This window comes from Oryctolagus cuniculus, chromosome 8 (genome assembly GCF_051225735.1).
Source record: "Oryctolagus cuniculus isolate XC-2025 breed Fujian yellow rabbit chromosome 8, ASM5122573v1, whole genome shotgun sequence".
Classification (NCBI taxonomy): domain Eukaryota; kingdom Metazoa; phylum Chordata; class Mammalia; order Lagomorpha; family Leporidae; genus Oryctolagus; species Oryctolagus cuniculus.
The window spans coordinates 129,230,064-129,254,011 of NC_142874.1; the positions used below are offsets into that span (position 1 = coordinate 129,230,064).

Here is a 23,948-nt window from a genome sequence, read left to right on the forward strand (position 1 = left end):
TTTAATATAATGTATAAAATAAGTGGCATAAAGAAAATATCCAATATCTTACTCATTTTAATATCTCTATTATAATAAATATTTTTAAAGTCACCATTAAAAAGTGTTTGATTAACATCACCAAGGCAAAGTATAACAGAATGTTCTAGCTTGTATTCAAGTATTACCTTTTGAATTGAATTTCATTTTTTTCTGGTTTCCTACCCACTCAGAGAGTACATCAGTGTAGATCATGGCATTTGGATAATGGGATTATTTTTAATCACTTATTTTCTCCATGTCCCCAAAGTGAATAATGCAGGTTCATTATGTCCTCATTCTAAAATGCAATATGTGTATGCATCTGTGTGATTTTTATTTATTGAAAAACTTTTTTCTTACCAATTAGAAGCAAAGAAAGCTTAAAGTTGAGAAGCTTTTCTTATTTCTAAAAAAATGAACTAGCTAGTTTTTTATGTATTTGAAATGCAGAGACACAAAAACAAACCCAAAGGTTTTCCACCCATTGCTTTACTTCCATGCCCACAACAGCTTGAACTCCACCAGGCTGAAGTCAGTAGCCGGGAATTCAATTCAGGCCTCCTATGTGGGTGGCAGAGATCCAACTTCTTGAGTCATCACCTGCTGCCTCTTAGAGTGGACATTAGCAGGAACCTGGAATTGAGATGGGGAGCTGAGACTTAGACCCAGGCATTCCAACAGGGATGGGGGCATCTCAAGCTAACTGTTAACCACTATGCCAGATTTTCCTAACAATTAAAAGCAGAGATGCTATGGAAAGCAGCAATATCATATTAAATAATATTCTTTGCAGATAATGTAATAGTTATCAATTTAGAAAATATATTTAAAAAATCGCTTCTCAGCCTTTTGGCTAAGATCAAGTGTGAGAAAATACATTAAAATGACATGTGGCTTTTCAAATTTGACTAGTAGACTATGGTCTATGATGACCCATGCAAAGTCGGTCATATAAATAGTAGCAGTAACAGTATTAATAGTAATTGTGCAAAAATACACTTTACAAAATAAGTTCACCTTACCACAGAAGACTACCCTCAAACCCATAAACCTTTAGGTAGCAATTTTAATAAATTTAAAGGCACAATACACATTGTATTGAGGAATACCAGTAATTAAACCTATTTTACTTTCTCTGTCTCTTCCTCTCTCTCTGCAACTCTGTCAAAATAAATCAATAAATCTTTAAAAAAAAATGGGGCTGGCATTGTGGCGCAAAGCTGTTCTTGTGATACCAGCATTCCATACAGGTGCTGATTCTATCTCTGCTGCTCCACTTCCGATCCAGTATCCTGCTTAATGCTCCTGGGAAAAGCAGTGGTGGATGGTCCAAGTGCTTGGGGCTCTGTACCCATGTGAGAGACCCCGTGAAGCTCCTGGCTCCTGACTTCAGCCTAGCCCAGCACTGGCTGTTGTGTAAATATGGGGAGTATACCAGTGGATCTAAGATCTCACATTTGTCCTTCTCCCCCTGTCTCTGTAACTCTTTCAAAATAAATATTTTTAAAAAAATCCTTGTTTTAGGGAAATACAAGTTTGTTTTATATCAGATCAAAGAAACTCCTCTTTAGGGGCCAGCGCTGTGGCACAGTGGGTTGAAGTCCCAGCCTGAAGCGCAGGCATCCCATATAGGCGCCAGTTCAAAACCTGGCTGCTCCTCTTCCAATCCAGCTCTCTGCTATGGCCTGGGAAAGCAGCAGGAGATGGCCCAAGTCCTTGGGCCCCTGGACCCGCATGGGAGACCTGGAAGAAGATCCGGGCTCGTGGCTTCGGATCAGCTCAGCCATGGCCGTTGCAGTAATTTGGGGAGTGAACCAATGGAATGGAAGACTTCTCTCTCTCTGTCTCTGTAACTCCCTATGCAACTCAGTCTTTCAAATACATAAAATAAATATTTAAACAAACAAACAAAAAAAACCACAAAAATCCTTGGGAAAAAAAAAACACCTTCTGTAATAATGTTCTCTCTCTCTCTCAGCCTCCTTCTATGATCCTTAAGGACACTGTTATCTGGTGACTAAAGTATGACTGGGTTGTATCATTATTAACTTCTAATATAGGCTGATAATTTAATGACAATGTTCATCTAAGCCCTTGGTTTTCAAAGCACTGTTTTTCCCATATACCCACATAAGAATTTAGAATAAAAATATATTATCAAGAAAATTCCCAGATTGACAAGTAAATTGTAACAGTTTAAAATACACAATTGTTGAAAATGTACCCCTTTTAAACAGTAGTATTTAAAAAAGATACGGTGTCTCACCATTTTAACTACATGCTATGCAATTTTGTTTTTTTGATATGCAGCATAACCAAATTAAAAGAAACATATCAGCCAGGGTACTATTACATGTTTTTTCTTCATGTCATAAATAAATCCAAATTTCTCTTTAGGAAATTATTCAAATGTAAAAGATGTAAGTCTTTTGTTATAAGTATTTTTTTGTTTATTATAAGAAGCGTTTGTTTAAAATATTTTTTAAATTTCCTTTAAGTATAATAAAGTATAAATTAAAAAATGATTCTACTTCAACATACCTTTACTATTATATAGAAGTGTAATACAAAGTTGATGAAAGATCTTGTCTCCTGTATACACAGACGATTTGTTTGCTTGTTTTTGCTGTGAGAACAGTGATGAACACATATTTTATTAATTTTTGGAAAAATGTATTTGAGCATGAGGAAACTATGTTCATGTAAGTAAATAGATATAACAGATAGCCATATTAAAAGCATGTAACTCAACTCTCTGAAACTCTTGTGAGTTTTGTATCCCAAACTACATGCTAATTTCTCATTAAAAATGTGGTTTTAACTACACTTTCAATAATCTATCTCTGACCACTAAATTATATTCTCTTTAAGTTTCATTGAAAAATATGATTTGGAAACACTATAAGATTTATTTGTATTTTAGTCATAGAAGTAATTCATTTTCTTGACTCTGATATCAACATCTATCCATCTTTCTCTCTCTCATTATTTCTCTCCCTCTCCCTCTGAAACTTTCAAATAAATAAATAAATACATGTTTTTAAAAAAATTTTTCCAAATAAACAGGCATTCAAGATAACATCAAAACATGAGCAAACATCAAATATGGCATCACTGATATTTGGTAATCAAGTTCAATCTTTGGACACACAACACAAAATCCATGATAGACTAAGTTGAAATGACATAAAGTCGACAAAAATGTTCTAAACTATCAAAAATATAACTTGAATTTTACTTATTATGTAATGAATTAAAGTCTTCATGTGTAACCCTCTATAATTTGTACACATATATATACATATATGTATTATTTATGTATATAATATATTGCTAAAGAAGTAGTAGTAGTGTATAATTTACAGGTAATTAGGTTTGGGGATATTGGTCCAAAATAGTAATGATGGGGTGTTACTAAAGAAGTTTGGGGACACAGGTCTCGACATAGAGGTAGTATTAATTCTTCTATCTGCTAGAAAGAACAGTGTCTCACTAACTGCCTGTCTAGAAATTTTATTAGCCTTATCCCCTCAGGCCACAAACATCTTCGTCAACTCCTTCCAGATACAGATTCTCTGTGTGTGTTTGTGTTCTATGGAGTTATGCAGATAACCTGTCAGTCATGCCATTTCCATTCATTTATCCGCTTCAGGGGCAGATGCTTGGTGAAGCAGGTTAAGTCCCTGCTTGGGTCACCCACATCCCAACTCACAGTACCTGTCTTGGGTCCTAGCTCCCCTGATCCAGTGTCTTGCTAAAGTGCACCCTGCGAAAGCTGCTGCTGATGGCTCAAATAGTTGGGTTCCTGCAACCAATGTGGGAAACCAGGATTGAGTTCTGGGTTCCTGGCTTCAACCTGGCCCAAGCCTGGCTGTTCAAAGGAATTGGGGAGTGAAGCAGCAGATGGAAGAATCCCTTGCCTATCTCTGTATCTAATTCTTTCTCTCTTTATTTCAAATAAAATGAAAAATAATTTAAGACTATATCTCAGTAACCAGTAACTTACTCTATAAGTTAAAGAAGGAGAATGTTATCCTTCCAATAAATATTTATTGGCTTTCTATTCCAAGTCAGGAACTGAGCCCAGTTTTAGAAACACTGTAGAGTGGTAGATATGAAACCACTACAAGAAGACTAGGAGCTTATGCATAATAAAGAGAACAAACATACAAGTATTACAGGCAGGATGACTGTCTCTAACCAGTGTATGGCACATGCATGAGACAATGAGGGATGAATTACAGTGTTTGCTAAAAATTCTTGCTCAATTCTTAGGTATTGATTTGAGAAATTATGAGTCTGAGAAATAAATGTATATTCCTTCCTAAGGTCTGAAATTCAGGAGAAAAAAATGAAGAATGTGTAGCTCATGGGTAATTGCTTTCCATTACAGAAATTTGAATTCTCACAAGACAGATTCAATTTATTTTATATATATATTTATTAAATATTTAAGCTCTGTTAGACGGCTTGTCAAACAATGGCCTCATTATTGGGGTCCCTACTACCCATGTGGGAGGCCAGATAGATTTCAAGGCTCCCCACTTCAGCCTGACTGATCTTCGGCAGTTGAATTTGTGGGATGAACCAGTAGAGGGAAGATCTCTGTCTCAGTTTCTCTGCCTTACAAACAACAAAATTAAAACAAAATTTAAAAATTATATTCTTCATGTCAACATAGAACAAATTTTCCCTTCACTGCTGATCAACTTGCAGATACTTAATTTCTATAAGAGGCATGACTTGTTAATGTGTTCTGCCACAATCAATGGGTGGCTCAAAGGTCTTCCAATTGGGTTTCTTATTTCAGATCTGAGAATGGCAAGCCAGACAAGATAGACAGAAAGGTCTGTATAGCTCAAGGCAAATTCACACAACTAAAAGCACCCAGACCCAGGAAAAAGAACAAATAACTGAGTCTGTCAGCACTCATTGGCAATTTTCAACCTGGGGGACAGTGAGCAGACAGGACTATGAGGTTGAGCCAGAGACTTATTTGAAAACAATATTTAAAAAATCTAATATTACTGTAACAGAGAATAGGGAAAATGGCTCTTTCTCAGGCATTGAGCTTTTTGGCCACAGTAACAAACACAATTACAGCAATTTTGCCAGTAGTTGTGCAAATTTTAATAGCAATTATATACGTGCATATAGATTCATTAGAAATTTAATGCATATCTTTCTAAAATATGTTATTACTTAGTGGCTTTTTACTTACATAAAACAGTGGAATTGGTTGCAGTGACTCATAACTAAGATAAGGTTTGTCTAATACTTTTAAATTTGGACCTGTATTTAAAATTGATATGTAGGATGTCATTGAAATTCTTTCATTAAACTAAAAGGAAAAAGTCATTCCATTCAAACATAAATTAATTAATTTAAAAGATTCCAGAAGAAACTCAGGTCTAAGTTTAATCTCTGACATCATACATACTGTTGTGATTATTTTAAGAAATGTTAAAAAATTTTAAAGCGGTTTAGCTAAATTGTGCCTTTTTACTAGGTTTCTTACTATTCCAAAATAGGACCCACAAAATCTTGTTTAGTGAAAAGATGAGAAATAGCTGATAAAGGACTAAAATTCATTTGTGTATATATTTATATGAATATATGCACTATTTAAATATATTTTTGTGCTGCTAGACTGAAAACCTGTATGTCTTCTAAATGCAGATACTTGAAAATCAGCATTTTATTTTCATATCTTGAAAGTTAATATTACCATGATCTTACAACTTAAAATATTCTAACACATTCAAGGATGTATGAATTAGACTATATATTGGTTATCACAAAATTATAAAGTATGACAATTTATGAAAAGTTATTACTTACAGAGAGGCAGAGAGGATTTAAAAGTCAACTCATAAACATGATCTGAATACATACACATCTGATATCATTCTAGATGTCGCCAATGAAAATGCCTAGCTCGTTTTCTCATACCAAAGACTTTATATAATAAAGCAAAGAGTCATTAGAATAAAAAAGTATAAATGCCACACTAGAAGTCACTTTAAAATACCAAGGGAGGGAGTCATTCATTCATTCTTTTAAAATCAAGGTATAATGGGGGCCTGCGCTGTGGCTCAATAGGCTAATCCTCCGCCTTGCGGCGCCAGCACACTGGGTTCTAGTCCCGGTCGGGGCGCTGGATTCTGTCCTGGTTGCCCCTCTTCCAGGCCAGCTCCCTGCTATGGCCCGGGAGTGGATGGCCCAAGTCCTTGGGCCCTGCACCCCATGGGAGACCAGGAGAAGCACCTGGCTCCTGCCTTTGGATCTGTGCGGCGCCAGCGGTGGCAGCCATTGGAGGGTGAACCAACGGCAAAAAGGAAGACCTGTCTCTCTCTCTCACTCTCCACTCTGCCTGTCAAAAAAAAAAAAAAAAAAGGTATAATGGGGCAAGCAGTATAATGCACTGGGTTAAGCCAAAATTTATGCACACATCCCATATCAGAGTTCTGCTTTGAGTCTGGTGTTCTCTGCTTCAGATCCAGCATCCTGTTAATGTGCATGGAGAGCAGCCGATTATGGCCCAAGTACTTGAGTCTCTGTTATCCCTGTGGGAGACCCAAATAATTTCCTGGTTCCTCACTTCTACATGGCCTAGCCTTGGTTGTTGTGGCCATTTAGGGAGTAAACCAACACATGAAAGACTTCTCTGTCTCTCTCTCTCTCTCTCTCTCTCTGTCTCTCAGCTTTTCAAATATATAAGTTAATAAGTAATTTAAAAATTAAGGTATAATTGACAAAACTGTATATATTTGCAATGGAGAAAAATATGTTCTGATGTAAATATACATTTCAAAAAGATTAAATTAAGCTCATTAACCTGTCACCTCACCAATTATCTTTGTAAGAAAAATAGTTAAGATCTACTCTTAGCAGCTACCTAATGCATTGTACATTAACTATAGCCATCATGCCAAATGATAGATGTCCACAATTTGTTCCTGTCTCTAACTGAAACTTTGTACCCTTTGACCAATACTTCCCTAGCCCTTAGGAATTCTTTTTTTTTTTTTTTTTTTTTTTTTTTGACAGGCAGAGTTAGACAGTGAGAGAGAGAAGACAGGGAGAAAGGTCTTCCTTTTTGCCGTTGGTTTACCCCCAAGTGGCCGATCCGAAGCCAGGAGCAAGGTGCTTCCTCCTGGTCTCCCATGCGGGTGCAGGGCCCAAGGACCTGGGCCATCCTCCACTGCATTCTTTAGGGTTGTGTTGTATTGCCATTACTTGAATAAAAAGTGATCTTTGAGCACATCATTTCACAATGAGAAGAAATTACACAGCAGAGAAGTCTCATAGATAAATTTAACTTCTTCTCAGATGCTCTCCCTATCATTTCACGTCCTATCTAAATCATTTTCAAATTTTCTTAGCACTCAGATTTTCTTGGAGAGAATATTTTTAGGGGAAACCATCTATGAATCAATAATACTGAAAGGATTTTTCTGTTACTGAGCTGAGCATATTTTTAAAAATATTTTATTTATTTGAAAGGCCGAGGCGGGGGGTGGTGGTGGTGGTGTTCCATTCACTGTTTCAGTCCTCAAATGCCCACAACAGCGGGGCCAGAACATATCCAGGAGGCTGGAACTCCATCCAGGTCTCCCTCCCACCCCACGTGGATGACCTAGGCCCAAGTACTTGGGCTGACTTCTGCTATATTCTGTGTGCATTAGTGGGGAGCAGAAGAGCTGATTTGGAAGCAGAACACCTGGGACATTAAGTGGTGTTCCAACATGGGATGCCATGTTTTCAAGTGGTGGCTTAACCCTCTGTGCCACACTGCTGGCCCCAAGCATCTTAACTTTTAACCAAGGGATTGAAGATGTTCACATTCATTTCCATGGCATTACATTTAATACTTTGCATAATTTAACCATTTTGCTGTTGTTCTTTTGTTTTTTTGTTTCACTGTATTAATTCCTTCTGTTGTGATTTTTAAAAATATAGTGCTGGAGTAGATGTTTGCCTAATGGTTCAGATGCCAGCAGGACACCATCTCCCCACAACAGAGTACCTGCGTTCATTTTCCAGGTTCTGGCTCCTAACTCTGGCTTTCAGCTAATGCAGACCCTGGGAGGCAGCAGCGGTGGCTCAAGTAATTGGGTTCCTGCTTTCCACATAGAGACCTGGATTGCATTTCCATCTCCCCATTGTGGGCATCTGAAGAGTATACCTGCAAATTGGAACAATCTGTTTCTCTCCCTCTCTCTCTGAAATAAAAGTTTTTAAATGGAGATATAATTTCAATTTGACTGCCTAAATGTTTTGATTTTTTTTACCTTTAAAATTTATATAAGGGGAACAAATTTCATGTATTTCATAAACAGTTTTAAGAGCATAATGATACTTCCCACCCTACTCCCCCTTTCTCCCTCCCTCACTCGCACCCTCCTTCCTCCTTCTTATTTTTCCTTTTAATTTTTACAATGACATACTGACACATTTGTTTAAAAGACTAAAGTTACATTAATGCTAAAATTAAAGTTTTAATTTTAGAATCTTTTATTCATTTACCTTATATTACCTCTCAAGCATTTTTCCCCAGTTCATATTTATTTTTATCTTGAGTTCACTGGCCTTATATTTAAAGAAAAATTCATCTCTCCACAGTTTAAGACCTACATATATTACATATACTATTTTGGAGTTACAATTACATCATTTGTTTACATTCAATAGCATATCCCTACCCATAGATGTCAGTGATTTTGCACATTCTAATCTTTAAATTCTTATTTTTTATTTTTATTCATTTGAAAGACTAAGATGGGGAGAGAGGGGGAAGAAGGGAGAGAGGGAGAGAGGGAGGGAGGGAGGGAGGGAGGGAGAGAAAGAAATTGATTAGATGTGCTGGTTCACTCCACAAATGCCCACAACACTGCATTTGCTTCACAGCCATTCCTTAGCTCTATTTCATGCATCTGTCTGTGATATGCAAAAATTCTTCTAGCAATTTTTTAAGGAAAAATATCTGGGTGTGTTCCTTTGAAACTACACAGGTCTCTGGCTGTTTCCTCCACACGTGAACAATACCTTTGCTGATATAACGTATTTGAATTGCAATCATTTTTCTACTAGATCTCTATTGACTTTGCTTCAATGTCCTCTTGAATTTATTGTTGCCTAGAAAAAAAAATGAAACCCCATGTACTCCTTAGAGAAAACACAGTACAGAAATTTAACAATAAAGTAAATGAATAGTTTACTGAGAAATAATTTATCAAGGGAGAACTACATCCTGCTTTGAGGAGAATAAGGGTGACAACATTCAGCCCTCTCACGCTTGGAATATTTCAATTGAAAGATTTTATAAAACAGGTTGAATTCTAGTTAAACTTAAAATGTCCATATTTAAAATTCTTCAGTTCCATTTCTAACAGACTCATAAAACATGTTCAAGGGTCTCCATTGCATTGCCAACCACAGAAACTAAATTAGGTGTAAGTTACAATGTACAACAATGCACAAGCTGTATCAATTTTATTCTTAACAGTCTTAGGCACATTCTTAAGAATCACATGATTCTATACGGTTCTGATACAGTGAATCATTTTCTCCACTCCTTAGCCAACTGTATCCACTATCAATCATTTCAATTCTTTCATTATCCTTTAGTATAACACTGTATCTCTAAGTTACACATACATACTTCAGCATCTTGAATTTTTAAACATTTAGACACTGCTGATTTCATTAATATAAAGTTTTTAGTTCTTTTTAATCATTTCCCTCTATAGCCATCTTTCTCCATCCTTCTAAAACTCCTACTTATCAATTTTTTATTATATCCACACCATTTACATTGTCATTACTATGCAAATGTCATTGATATGCAATTCAAGATGTCTTTTTCTTTTTTTAAAAAAAAGATTGATTTATTTGGAAGTCAGAGTTACACAGAGAAAGGGGAGAGGCAGAGAGAGAGGTCTTCCATCCCCTGGTTTACTCTCCAATTTGCCGCAACGGCCAGAGCTGGGCGGATCCAAAGCCAGGAGCCAGGAACCAGGAGCCAGGAAATTCTTCTGGGTCTCCCACATGGGTGAATATAAGACATCTGGAGAACTTGCAAAATACATACTGTCTCCCTGCTTAATTTCATTCAAGTATAATTAACATTTTTTTGAGTTTTTCATTTCAAAGGTATTTAACTTTCAAAAAACTCTTTTTGGGTACCAGTCCACTTTTACGCCCTGTTCCATGGGTTATTTGGAGCCTAGTAGGGGATGAAGGCTGGCAAGTCTGAAGTTGAGGGCACTGTTTCTAGGATGTCCTCCATGATTTCATCTCCTAACATTCAAATCCTTGTATAACTCCCTCCTTGAGTGTAGACTGACCCAGAACTTTGTGTCTGAGGCATAGGCAAAAGTTATAGAAAGTAAGTTCTTTAAAAATATTTAATTGAGAGAGAAACTAAAGAGAGAGGAAGAGGGAGGAGGACAGGAAAGGGAAAGGGAGAGGAAGCTGGTGAGGGTCTGGGAGACAGAAGAAAGAGTCTCCTAACCACTGGCTTATTCCCCAGATGCCTGCAATAGCCAGGATTGGGCAGAGACTGAAGCTGGGGAGCAAGGGACTCAATCCAGGTCTCCCACTGGGTGGTTAGAACTTAATGAGCCACCACTGCCTCTCAGTACTTGCATTTAGCAGGAAGCTAGAGACAGGAGCAGAGTCAAGCCTTGGACCCAGGTACCGCAAAATGGGACAAGGGCATCTTAATCACTAAGCCAAATGCCCACCCTCAAGGATATCAGCTCGGAAATGAGACAGGAAGAGGTGAAAACTTCCATCTTGCTTGTACACTCTTTGATCATCTCAACTTCTTTGGATGAAGCATGACATAATGTTGAAGAGAACCACGTGGCAGGGACCTGAGGACAGCTTCAAGGAGTCTACAAGGAACCAACTGTTGCCAACAAAGTAAACCTGGAAGTCGGTCCTTCACCTGCACAGTCTCCAGGTGACTACAGTTCTGTATAAAGCATTCATTTCAGACTTCGACAGACCAAGAACCACAGAAGCCAGGTAAGCTGTGCCCAGTTCCTAGAAATTAGGAGCTGACTGGTTTGTTTTACAGCATCAACCAACTAATAAAGCCAATGCTTTCAGGATGCTATTCTTATTTTAATTCTTCCTGATATAAACTAGAACAGAGGCTTTTTTTATTTTCCCTTTTCCAGAGACTAAAACCCCAATGTTGGGTGAGATGAGGAAGAGGATCCTGTATAGAACCACATAGATTGGGACCAGAATCTGAAAATCCAATTCTGATTAAAACATACTGTTAATTAACATTTATTTTTTTATCCATTATTCTATGTCAGATTTACCTTATGCCATAAATTTCAGAGCTTTCTTGGGACATACAATAAAAAATCAGATTGCTGTTAATTTTTCCACCTGTTGATTTAGGATTCCACTTTCTGGGATCTTTTCATTATTTACAATTCATCCATTTGCTCCCCAGCTTCCAAAATGTTTTTCTGTTGTTTCTTTTCTTTCCTCCTGCTCTTGTGATTTTGTTTTAAAAATATTTTAACAGACATTTGGTAAATAGGGATCACAAAATGTATTTAATCACTGCCTTTATGTAATACAAAAATTCACCCATATGTACTTCACAATGACTTTAAGTAAATATGGAAGTTCACACTTAGTCATGTGGGGTTAAGGGTCCATAGGTGTTTTTAGATGGTTCTTTTTAATTTTTACATTTTAATATGTAAATGTCAACTTTGGGTTTTAAATTTCATATTTAAAGTATTTGATCTAGATTATACAGCCCTTAGATTGGTTTTTCATAATAATAAAAGTTTTAACTTACCTAAAGCCATGAGAATACTCAAAAAATGGGATTTCAAGTAAAAGTCATGATACAAAATGACTACTATTGCTGATTTTTGCTTTATAAGTGCTTTTCCTTTTCCTTTTTTTTCTGAAAAAGAAAACCCTTTGCAGAGAAATAAATATGCTATTTTCCACCAATGTACTTGGATAAACCAAGTCAAATCTGATGCCTACATGTATGATGATGTTTAAAAAGAGATCTGTCTCCATTTTCCTCAGACTAGCCGCTTGGCATTTCAAAAGATAAGACGTACTGCTCAGCTTGAATGAACTCAAAAATATCTCTGGAAATGTATTTGAACTCATCTTTTGAAATGTCACTTTGGGACCAAGTGATATGAGTTACTCATTCGGATGCTGTAATACAAAGTGTTAAGAATCTGAAACAATTTTTTTTAAGTGATAGAATGAGGTAGAATATATTTTGAGTGAATCAAGGACATGTAGATTGCTGTGGCTATTAGTTCGTTAAGATACTTTGATACTATTTTGATTTTTGAAATTATACAAGTGGCTTGTAGAATTTATGTATCAAGATATTCATTTGATTTTCTGTTAACATTTTATTTATTTAATATTTCACAGTCTATTTCATTTCAGTGTTTTATATGCATGTTGATTACTTTTCTTTTTATTTATTTTTCTTCTTGTTTTCTTTTTAAGGTGATTTATTACATAATTGGGTATGATTCATCCTGTTTTTGTTGGATAATTTGGGGTTAAATAGCCATGACAGTAACAACGTAGTTTGAAAACTGATGATGAAAAGTAGCTTACCATGTAGCCTAACAGTTGCACTCTAGAGAATTTATTCCACAGAGTTGATGACTTATTTTTACATAAGAACCTGTATACAAACGTTCATGGCAGCTTTATTTGTTGTAGCCCAAAGCTGGAAACTACCTGAATGACCCCAGTGAGTGAACTGGTAAAGAAACTGTGGTATATCCTAACCATGAAATACTACTCAACAATAAAAAAGGAACTAGTTATTGGTGGACATCAAGAAAACTATGGTGAGTGAAAAACTCATCTCAAAAGAATACAACAGAATTCTATCTGTGGGACATTTATGAGACAGTACAAAATGGACTAGACGTCTCCAGGGACTAGTGAAGGGATGTGTGTGTGTGTGGGGGGGTGGTTCACAGGTGTGTGGGTATGAAGGAGCAACTTGAGGGAATATTGTAGTTGCTATGGTTTTGATGATTTGGCTCCTGAACTCAGGCAGGACTTCATACTCCAAAGTCCTAAGGATATGACAATAAAAGGATGGAAACTTAGTCCAATTATGTTGTGTAGGGGCAGGGCCTTTGGGAAATGATTAGATTGGATGAGGTCCCGAGGGTGCAGCCCTCATGATTGAATCCTGGTGGCTCTGCTAGTGACTGCACAGACATCCAGGCAGATGTTTTTTGCCATGTGATGCTTTGCGCCACTTAGGGACTTTGCCAGCAAGAAGGCTGAAATCAATGCGCCTGCCTGATCTTGGACTTTGAACCTTCCAAATAAAGAGCTAAATAAACCTTCTCTTCATTAATTAGTGGCCTCAGATACTTCTTTACAACAACAAAAAAAGCTGTTACCTTAGTGATAGCAGTTTGACATCCTGAGTTTCCTAATGATTTAGCAAGGCTACACATGTGATAAAACTGCATCGACACATGTGTACACACACACACAGGAGGATGTGTATAACTGCTGAGATCTGAATGAGCTCTATAAATTATGCCAGTGTCAATTTCTTGGTTTTGATTTTATGCTAACACTTGGGGAAATTTAAGGGCCATGAGACTTCACACATTTCTTTGCAACATCCCGTGAATCTATAATTATCTCAACACAAAATGTTTACCAAAAACTCACTTGAAGCAAAATAATTTTGACAGGCAAACCCTTAAGAGAAATGGTGATGTTGCAAAAGCGAGTCCCATTAGATTTTGAGGGATTTCCTCAAAATGCTCACATCTAGTCACAGTGCACTGGGAGGACAGCAAAAGCTGTCGTCCCAAGACCACTGCACTGTGCAAGTCTGCAGGGGAACTGTGCACACAGGCCCCTGAGAAAGAACTTGGAAGTTGTTTTGTTGTTAAAAACACCACAGGGGGAATTTCTATTCTGTCTTTTTTGGCATTTTTGATTACTCTTTGTAAACATAGAATGGAATTTGATTCTAAGGTACAAGTAATCTTGGGAATATATTTTGTAAAGATAAGGAAGAGGAAGATATTTTTGTTCTGGAAGAAAATCTTCTGTTTAATGCTTTAAGTTTTATGAAACAACATACTTTTAATTTTTATTAACTTTTATTTAATAACCAAATTCACATGTAACAATTAGAACTATTGGTATATTCCAAACCATGGTTTGGATTTGTGATTTAGGATTCATACTTTAGGCCCTTCTTTCAAGAATTTTTAATTTATTTTCTTTTCATTTGAAAGGAAGAGAGACAGAGACAGAGAGATGAATGGATGGAGATCTTCCAACCACTGGTTCACTTCCCAAATACCTGCAACAGATAGGCCTGGGCAGGCGGAAGCCAGAAGCCAAGAACTCAATCAAGGTCTTTCATGGGGGTGGCAGGGACCGAAGGACTTGAGCCGTCATCTGCTTCCTTCCAGGCACATTCATCAGAAGCTGGAGCAGCAGTGGATAATCAGTCCTTCAACCAGGCACTCCAAAACGGGATTACAAAATGTGAACATCACAGGAGGAGACTTAAATACAAGGGCAAATGCCATCCCTGTGCCCATGCTTAGGCCTTTATTGTGTGGTGTTCTTCTTCAGAGGCCCTCACTATTGCTAGTTTAATATATTTCTACCACACAAACAAAAGGGACTTGCCAGTGTCTTCCGGGTAATCAATCAGCTGTAATATAAGCCACCACCAGCATTTTCACTGACTTTACCTTACCTCCTTCAATCACTTTAAAATAATAGGTGTTTGTCCTCTATGGAGTTTTCTATGGTTTTGTAAAAGTTAAAAAATTTGGCAAGGATGAAACATGAAGGAAAAAGTACTGTTTCAAGAAATGGCTCCATCTTGAGACAGCAAAACTAGGGAAGTTCTCTCTGGGATTTGGGAGTAGTGATGGCTGTCGTCTGTGAGTACAGCCTCCTTGGGAGAGACCAGCAAGGAAAGGTTTCCTGAGGAAAATGACTACGGAATCTTCTGCTTGGTGGTGGATGTTACGGATTGGATACAGTTGGAGTATGTGCCCCAAGGGTTCATGTGTGGAAATACAATCCCCATTGTGAGGTGTTAAGAGACTGGGCTCAATATGACTATGGTGTCCAAATTGGGGGTGGGGGGCCTCTGGGACAGGATTAGAATCATTTAAATTCAACTGGGTGTGGCTCCCTTGATTGAGGACTAGAGCCTTTATAAGAGTGGTAGGGGGAGGGAGAAAAGCAGGTAGAGAGAGAGAGAGAGAGAAAGAGATTAGAGCAGACATATCCCTGTACTCCCTGTCTTTGGCCAAAAATGCCTGGTATGTTATGGAAGTCTACCAGTAAAAACCCACTTGATGTGGCTCCTTGGCCTTGGACTCAAGAACTGTGATCCAAAATTAACCTCAACTCTATATAAGTCACCAAGCTTCAGGTAACTCATCATAGTAACGGCAAATGGACCACTGCGGTTGGGGTTGTCGGAGTTAATGCTGAGAAGGGAAGGATGGAAGAGGGAGGAATCCAGGAAGATGCACAGCAGAAGAGCACGTGAGGAAGCCAATCTCTGTGCTATCTCAGACCCTGAATCCTTAGCCATGCGATTTCAGGAAGTCAAATGCTAACTTTATACTGATTTTCTGATCCAGCCTTCCTCTCTTTGTATATATTTTAGGATAATTAGCTATTCATAACCTACAGGTGTAACAGGAACGGTAGAGGGAGATGGTCAATTACGAAGTAAGCAGCAAGAAAACAGGAGCAGAACTACGATCAATCAAGTGAGGGAGCTGGAGAACTTAGACTTCCCTGAGACAGGAGGCACACCAATGAAATCCTGCCTCAGAACGTTTGCAATACATGGAAGTGCGGCTGTGTCACAGAGAATGACTAAGTCACACAGTTGCTTCTCACCATTTTCAGTATAAGGGCAAAGGCCCACTGAATTAAATTTTATTTTAACAATATATGGTAATAAAAGTTTTCATTCTCTTCTTCTTTCTACAATTTTCTCTTTCCTCTTTCTTTTTCTCTTTTCCTTTTCATCCTGTGTGTGTATGTGTGCAAGGGTTCACACACCATTTCCACTAGAATTTTTTACTTTATCTTATATAAAATGCAAAAATTAAAAGTGGAAAATAAATGCAAATTATCCACCAGTCATATTCAAATTATATTAATGGCATACCATTTTCCAATTTAAAAGAACTTTTCTTCTCATTATGCCTTTATAATTTGCTATTTCAGAGTGACCTTATTATGTACATATGCATTCTCTCAGGCATTTAAATGAATCCATAACGTTCTGTTTTATAGACAGACTAACATATTTAACATTTCTAATTAAAAAGTATATTTCTGTCTATTAAAGTAGCACTATGGTTAATCTTTTAGGCCATTTTACTTTGTTTTAATTAATTTAAATATATGTAATATATATAGTTGCTGTATCTAAAATTAACTAATGTGAAAAACAACAGAAGATATTGTGAAATCACTCTGCAAAAAGTATTCCAGATTTGCATCTCACCAATAGAATAGGAGAGTACATGAGTTACCACTGCTTTTTTCCTTTAATTCTGTTCCATAATCAACAGTGGTATCAAAAGCCCAGTTGAATATTTTCCCTCTTTTACTTATGCCATTGAGTAAATGTATGTGTTCCCCATCTCCATGCAAACTATGGCTAGTTATATAATAAAACATCATCAATGAATGGATCAGCTAAAAATTTCAAATCGGTATACGTACTGAGTTTAATTAACCTACCTCTGAATATGTAAAATGTCCCAGCTTATTTTTCACTTATTAGCAAGTACCTTTGGAGTCCAGCAGATGGGCTAGAATAAACAGCAGTTATTCTGACAGTTGGACGGCTTCAGTCTTCTCTCATGTGCACACTTCTTGTACTTCTTCAGTTCCACGAGTGCTGCTCATTCCAGTGCTTATGGCTTCACTCACAATGCCAGTTGTCCAAGACGCTGGAGACACACCATGACCACAGAACTTTCTGGCAAGTCAGAAACTGCAGCAGCCTTGGCTTCATACTTACTGCAGTGTCTGCAATACCAGCACATGGATATAGCAACGGTTAAAGAATAAATCAACATCAACAACCACTGCGGTTCTTTGGCTCACTGTAATTTCTTTGAACATCTTGTTTCTCCTTTTTTGCCACAAAACTTCCTATTAATAATCATGAGTACTTTGAGGATTTCATTCTGTTCTCAGCATTCATAAAAATAGTGATTTTTATAAGAACATGTTTAGTGAGTGAAGTTTGCAGTGACTAAAATCTCAATGTATTGTTAAGGAAATAATTTATATTTTCAAAACCTCATTAATTTATTTAAATGTTATCAACTTGTCATTTTTAATTAAATGCCCAAGTGATATCTGATTAAATTTAAGTAAGATTTAATTTTATGACAATAGGAGGATATGTGGGTTTTCAATAGAAAGAAGGGATTCTAATACTTCAGGAATCAAAATTTTGCTGGACAAGGATTAAAATATTTTATGTTCAAGATTTCTTAAATAAATGTTTGTCAAAATTTACCTTTGGATCAAAATAATGATCAAAGTTACATCACCAAACTTGTATTCTCTTAAGCAAATCATGCACCTGAAAAATTAAATTCCTTAGGGCATCTGATAGTTTTACTAGGGTATCTTATAATTTCTCATGTAAAACCCATTATGGGTTAAAATTTTGCTTTTCTTATTTTTTTTTCAGCAAGTATTCCCAAAGAGAGAATGTAGCTATGTGGTAAAACATTTGAGACAATTGTGTAAAAAACTGCTATTATATAGTATCTTAGGGTAAAATGCTCTGAGGTTTATGGAGTTCTCTTTACATTATTACAAACAGTATTGCTTATGTTTTCTACCAGAGTTGACATGATTTTGGGGCCATCTGTTTATGCAACAATTACTGGGTCACAGACCTCAATCTTGTTATTGTCTTGATTTGATCTATTGTTTCCATTGTATATAAACAAATGTGTGCATGTCCTTGTGTACAAGAAACAATTTTTTTCTCCAAATAGTGTTCGGTTATGGTCTTCAGTTTCTTGTTTTCTCCTGCTTATCTGCCTTGCTTTATATTTTTTGTTTTTAATAACTTTTGCATTTAAATGGACTTGAAAACTGGAATATTTCTATTAATTGCTTCCAACAATGCAGAATTCTGGGATAGTCTTTTTCTCACCAACTGATTATCAACTTTATTTCTCGCTTCTGTTATATTAGTTTCAAATAGCGTCAGGGCCACGGGTCAAAGTTTCCAGGACTTATCAGCTGTGAGACTACTCAGGTCACCTGACCTCCTTTCCTTGATTTCTTATCATTATAATTACATCAGCATCATGGCTGAAGTGCTAGCATTAAGAAAAATATCTGCTGTAAAAACATCTCCTAAGACTTCACACAGAATAAACTCTAAGTAAGTGCTAGCAAGTCTTTCTATCAAGATAGCATTTGTTCTCATTTGAATGCAGTGAAGAGATGTTTTGGTTTATTAACATGCTGAATTTAATAACAGTAGTAAAACTTTTTATGCAGTTAGTGAGCTCAAGATGCCTTATCAAGGTTACTATGAATATCCTTCCTTCATGAAAGTTTGTTAATAAAGCCACTTTCATCCTTTGAGTCCATGGAAGTCATCTCAAACAATTAGAAATGCAGCCAGTAGGACATCCCAACTGACACCAATACCATAACCTTTAGCTGTGTAAAGAAATAAATATGAAAGACGAAAAAAAATACCGAATTTTCAAGCAATGTCATGGCCCTATAGGTGTGTGAAAAGGTTTACATGACAAAAATTAGCACATGACCGCGTGTGCAAGATCTTCTTTGCCACTTAGGTCCAACCTGAGCCATCATCATTGCCTTCTCAGATTAACTCTCCTTAGATGAAAAACTAATTTTAATTTAGTTGCTGTCACTGAGGCTTCATTAGACAGCTGTTATTCATTCAAAGATACGTGATAACTGTTAAAAACCACAATGAGAACCATCGATGGCATTTAAGGTTGAGAATAGAAAAGGTTTGTACATTACATATTCTTAACCACTTAACATGTCAGCAATCTTGGGTTCAAGATCACACAAGAATGACATAAGGGACCAGTGTCCCAGGGTTTATTTAACATCCTTGATTTAAATTATTTTGGTTCCTTTACATATACCTAGAGTTAGACAAATTTTTCCAGTTTTCCATTCACAAGGTTTTGGCATTGCATTGACTGATACAATTCATAAGCGACAGATACCTGGAAGAGGAGAAATAAGTCACTTTTTGCTGGGATAAGAAAGCATTAACCTTGAACGTCTGACTCTCCTTGGGCATTGGGCATGAGAGAGGAGGGGTGTGTTTGTGTGTGTGTGTGTGTACGTGTGTGTGTTGGGGGCAGATGTTACATATTTTTGGAGAGTGGAGTTGCTGTAGAATGGAGTGGCAGGTACAAAAACCAGCGACTTCAGAGGAACACTGAGCTGGAAATTTTCATGTGAAATGAAATAGAAAACCCGCCGAAGCCTTTTGTAGTAGAAATCTTTAAATTCTACGCTGAAGCAATTTGAGTATTTTATAGTAAATAACTGAAGATAGATATGCAGGGGAGTAACACAGAAATGCAAAGAACATGGAAGAAAGATCATCTCCTTGTCAACTGATGAGAACACTGAGGCCCACAGAAGTAAAGCAACTGGCCCAAAGCCCCATTAAACTGCCTCTGTCTTCTATTAGCTTGATTATGTATTCCTAGTCTTTAGATATCTTAGTTGGTATTCTGCTTAGATATTTTTAAGTAACTCAACTATAAACGGGAGGGGGGCAGGCTTACATTTTGAATGGTCCTCAAATAGAAACATAAATTTTTAACTTTCCATTTCCCTGTGAGGCTTTTTGCCAAACTCAGAGACTGATTCCCTGCCATTTCTCTACATTGGCTTCATGCATTTGGAGCACATTATAATAGAAAGAAGCTGCTTTCAGATTGCTGGTGCCAAAACATTTCAGGGGGAAAAAATACATCAAAGATGAGTTGCCACCTCTTCACACAACTGCATCACTGTTGCCTTATTCTCTCATCTCTGTTGCAAGTATTTAAACGGAAAACAAATGTCATCCGGTAAGGATGGTGAGAGACTCACGCACAGCGGAGCACAGGTCTGAGTGTGCAAAGCTGGCGAGCAGCCCTTTCATTCGGTGAGATTATGAGTGGCAGTGGTGACTACCTCCCAAATTACGTGAGATCTCGCTCTTCTAAAATCACACTTTTCTGTAGATGCTTTCTCTGCAGCCTTTTTGTTTGCTTGTTTAAGGCCAGTGTACTAAAATTGCCTTCCAGGTGTATGCCTTTGAAAGACAGAATGAGCAGATTCAGGGGAAAAAGAGTAAAGCGAGAGAAGGTATTGAAGAGTTGAAACACAGAAAGTTAATGTCCTAAGCTATTTTTCTTAATTACTTGTAAGTCTCTCGATGCAACAGAACACAAGCAATTACAATCAGCCAATTCTTAAAAGCCCTGGAATTATCTGACCCTTGCTAATTTCACTGAAATTAATTGCCTGTATCTGCATATCATACAGTTTCTAAAACACTAACCCATTCTGTCCACGGAATGAATGAATGCGCTCATCATCACATTGGTCCCTGGCATAGTACAAATCTCAGCACCAGCTACTCCGCCTCCCCCGCGACCTCAAACAGAGCTGCCGCCTGTATCCTTAGATATTGGGCCATTGAGTAATTATTGCATCCCAGCCACCGAAAGTACCGGCAGGAGAGAAAAAGGGTCAGCAGCAGGCAGCGACAGCAGTGTTCAAGAAACTGGCCAGAAACCCGCGGCGCTGCGGGCGCGCGGCGACGTGACCGCCGGGCTGGGGACGCCCCGAGCCTGGGACGGGCAGCGGGCCAGGTGCCAGCCCAGGGGCCCGCCGCTCCCGGGGCTGAAGCCCGGCGCTCGCCGGCGTCGTCAGGCGGAGCCTTCGCCCTCGTTCTCCGCGGAGGAAGACGCGCCGCGCCCGCAGACAACACTCACCCGGGCAGCCTGCCGACGCCTTCGCTCCGCGGGCAGGGGGCTCCGGCGGAGGGCGGGGAGCTGGGGAGGGGCGGAGGGCGGGGTGGGCGGCGCGGCGCGGGGAGGCCGCGGAGCTCCCGACACAGCAGGAGCGCGCCGCGGCCGCGCAGTTTCCGCTTCGCCTTCGCAGCCGCGCACTCGCCGCCTGCCTGCGCGCCGCGGGCGCCGGTGCAGCTCCGGGCCGCGGCGGCCGGCTCCGCGCTCCCTCGCCGGCTTCCGGGAACTCCCGGGATCTTTTACCTGCGCTCGCCTCTCTCCGGGTGCTCTCCGACTCCCTCTCCTTTTATTCCTCGCCACCCTGCTTGCCCCCCCCACCCCTTTTTAAATTGGGGTTTTGGACTTAGGATGACTTGTCTCCCTTGCCCTCGTCCATTTTAGCCCTGAAGACCGAAAAGGACCCTCTCTCAGTGCCACTGGAAAACATCATGACGCTTAAAAAAGTCTAGAGAGGCGGCGGCACGGGACGCGGGACCCCCGCGGGCGCCTTGGCCCCGCGTCCGGGACTGCACGGACTGAGAACTGGGATCCCCTCGAAGCCCTGCGCAGGGGGCACGAAGGGAGCCCGACGCAAACTTGAGCCGTCTCGGCGCACCCGTGCGTCCCGCATTTTGGAAGAGCCGCCGCGTGCCGCGTGCGGGAAGGCGGAAGACCCCCGCGGGGCGCGTGGAGGAGCCCCGAGCCTCCTTCGGTCCCTTCGCGACGCAGGAGCCGGTGCCCGGAGCTGCGCGGGACAGGAGGGAAGGAGGCTGGGAGAAGATGCGGGGCTCGGGGCCCCGCGCCGCGAGAAGCCAGCGGGCGCCGGGCGGCGGCGGCGGCGACACCTCCAGCCCCTCTGCGTCCCTGGCCGGCTGCTGCTCCACACCTCGCATGGCTCCCCTCTGGACGTGCCTTCTCCTGTGCGCCGCGCTCCGGACCCTCCTGGCCAGCCCTAGCAACGAAGGTAGGAGACTGGGCGTGGGGACCGCGGCGACCCGGGGCGGAGGGGCGAGGCGGGGCCTGGGAGTGAGGGTCGCGGCGCGCCGGGCGCCGGGAAGGCTGCACCTTACCGCCCGCCGTGCGCGCTCGCCGGCCTTGGCGCTGCCTCTTCGCGGTCCCTGGCTGCATTGTTTGACATTTGCCACGGGGTGCTGGGCGAGCGACCTGCCCGCGGACAGGGGTCGGCCGGGGGCCTGGGAAGTCGGTAGCCAGGCGGAGAGAGAGTGGGGTCTGGGACCCTCACCGGGAGGTTGGGTGCGGCTGGGTCTCCCGGAGGGCGCCGGGGGAAGTGGCGTTTCTGGCTGCAAGGAATGGGAACTGTTGGGAGCTCAGAGACAGGGACCCCGGGAGCTGTGGGGCGTTTAGAAACCGTTATGAGAGGCTCGGGATGGGAAACGTGGTGGGCGAGGTTGGCTGGATGCTCCGCGAGCCGTTATGTAGGGCATCGCCAGCTGCTCTTCCAGGGTGCGTGGCAAGTGCTGTGATTCCTCGAGGGTGGAGGGTGGCGAAAGGAGAAGTAGCCCCGCACTGCCGGTGGTCTTCTCTTCGAGGGGCTCCTTGGCACTCTCACGGCGCGAAAGTGGGGCGCCGCGGGAGGACCAGCGCAGGGCCTGGGGTGTCGCTGCTGGGAAGTTGCAGCTGGAATCCACCCGGGCTTGTCTCCGGGACGGGAAGAGACCCGCTCCGTCCGCCCCGCGCAGCTCTCTCTCTCCTAGCCCAAGCCTGTGTTCGGGACCCCCAAGGTTGTCCTCTCCGCGCTGGGGGAGAGTAGGACCCGGCGCGAGCGCCAACACCTGTGTCGCGCCCCAGGCTCCCAGAGCGGTGCTCGGTGCTCGGTGCTCGGTCCCCGTCCGCCCGCAGCCGTGCGCCCCAGGCCCCCAGAGCGGTGCTCGGTCCTCGGCCCCCGTAAGCCAGCAGCCGCGCGCCCCAGGCAAACCAGAGCGGTCCTCGGTCCTCGGCCCCCGTCCGCCCGCAGCCGTGCGCCCCAGGCAAACCATAGCAGTGCTCCGTCCTCGGCCCCTGTCCCCGCAGCCGTGCTCCCCAGGCTTCCAGAGCGGTGCTCGGTCCTTGGTCCCCATCCGGCTGCAGCCGCGCGCCCCAGGCAAACCAGAGCAGTGCTCGGTCCTCGGCCCCTGTCCCCGCAGCCGTGCGCCCCAGGCTCCCAGAGCGGTGCTCGGTCCTCGGCCCCCGTCCGCCCGCAGCCGTGCTCCCCAGGCTTCCAGAGCGGTGCTCGGTCCTTGGTCCCCATCCGGCTGCAGCCGCGCGCCCCAGGCAAACCAGAGCAGTGCTCGGTCCTCGGCCCCTGTCCCCGCAGCCGTGCGCCTCAGGCTCACACCCCGCCTGCGTGCGGGTCTCGCTGAGCTCCGGGGCTCCTTCCTCGTGGCGGGAGGGTGCGGGGCGGCACCCCGTCTCAGACCGCGGTTGGCGCTGCTGGGAGCGGTCAGCTGCGCCCCCCCACCCCCGACAACTCTGAACACCCTATCCCCGGGGCTAGAAGGCTGGGGTTTGGGCCTGGGTCGGTGCATGCGAAGCGGGAGGTGCGGAACCTTTCTGAAGACATTCCTGGCACTCCTTTGGGGCAGGGGCCGTGGGCCCGGAAAGGTGGAGCAGCGGTGGCCCAGTGGTGGGTGCCCTCGGGACTGGCAAGGGGACGGCATGGCGCAGGGACTCGGAGCACCCAGCGGGAGGGTCAGGCTCCCCACTCCCGTCCCCAAGGCGGTCACATTCTCGCTGGAGAATCTCCCCCTTCCCCAGCGCGCGCGCGCTCACACACACACACACACACACACACACACACACACAGGTTTTCTTTAAAATGCGTCTCTCGTTCAAATG

The 23,948-nt window shown here is 41.5% G+C and overlaps 1 protein-coding gene, 1 non-coding gene and 1 pseudogene across 17 annotated transcripts in view; 2 read left to right on the forward strand and 1 right to left on the reverse strand.

The window, feature by feature from the left end:
* On the reverse strand, window positions 1–21,238 carry LOC138843394 (uncharacterized). Of its 4 annotated transcripts, XR_016212150.1 has the most exons (5): window positions 21,099–21,224; window positions 19,242–19,325; window positions 16,819–17,109; window positions 2,563–2,647; window positions 1–654 (listed from the first exon to the last, which is right to left on the reverse strand). It is a non-coding gene; the product is annotated as an uncharacterized LOC138843394 (transcript). The 4 variants fall into 4 exon arrangements; XR_016212151.1 differs by lacking the exon at window positions 19,242–19,325 and having other exon boundaries at window positions 3–654; window positions 16,869–17,109; window positions 21,099–21,238; XR_016212149.1 differs by lacking the exon at window positions 19,242–19,325 and having other exon boundaries at window positions 4–654; window positions 21,099–21,238.
* On the forward strand, window positions 855–987 carry LOC149125166 (U2 spliceosomal RNA; annotated as a pseudogene).
* EPHA5 (EPH receptor A5) overlaps window positions 21,208–23,948 on the forward strand; it is a 366,701-nt gene continuing 363,960 nt past the window's right edge. For 4 of the 13 annotated variants that reach the window (XM_008267807.5, XM_051819768.3, XM_017347531.4 and 1 more), the window contains exon 1: window positions 21,214–22,077. In XM_008267807.5, coding sequence (XP_008266029.2) covers window positions 21,894–22,077 — 184 coding nt within the window. In that variant the 5' untranslated portion in view covers window positions 21,214–21,893. Of the gene's footprint in view, window positions 22,078–23,948 lie in introns of all 13 variants that reach the window. The other 9 variants (XM_008267808.5, XM_051819769.3, XM_089302712.1 and 6 more) reach the window with 6 other exon arrangements.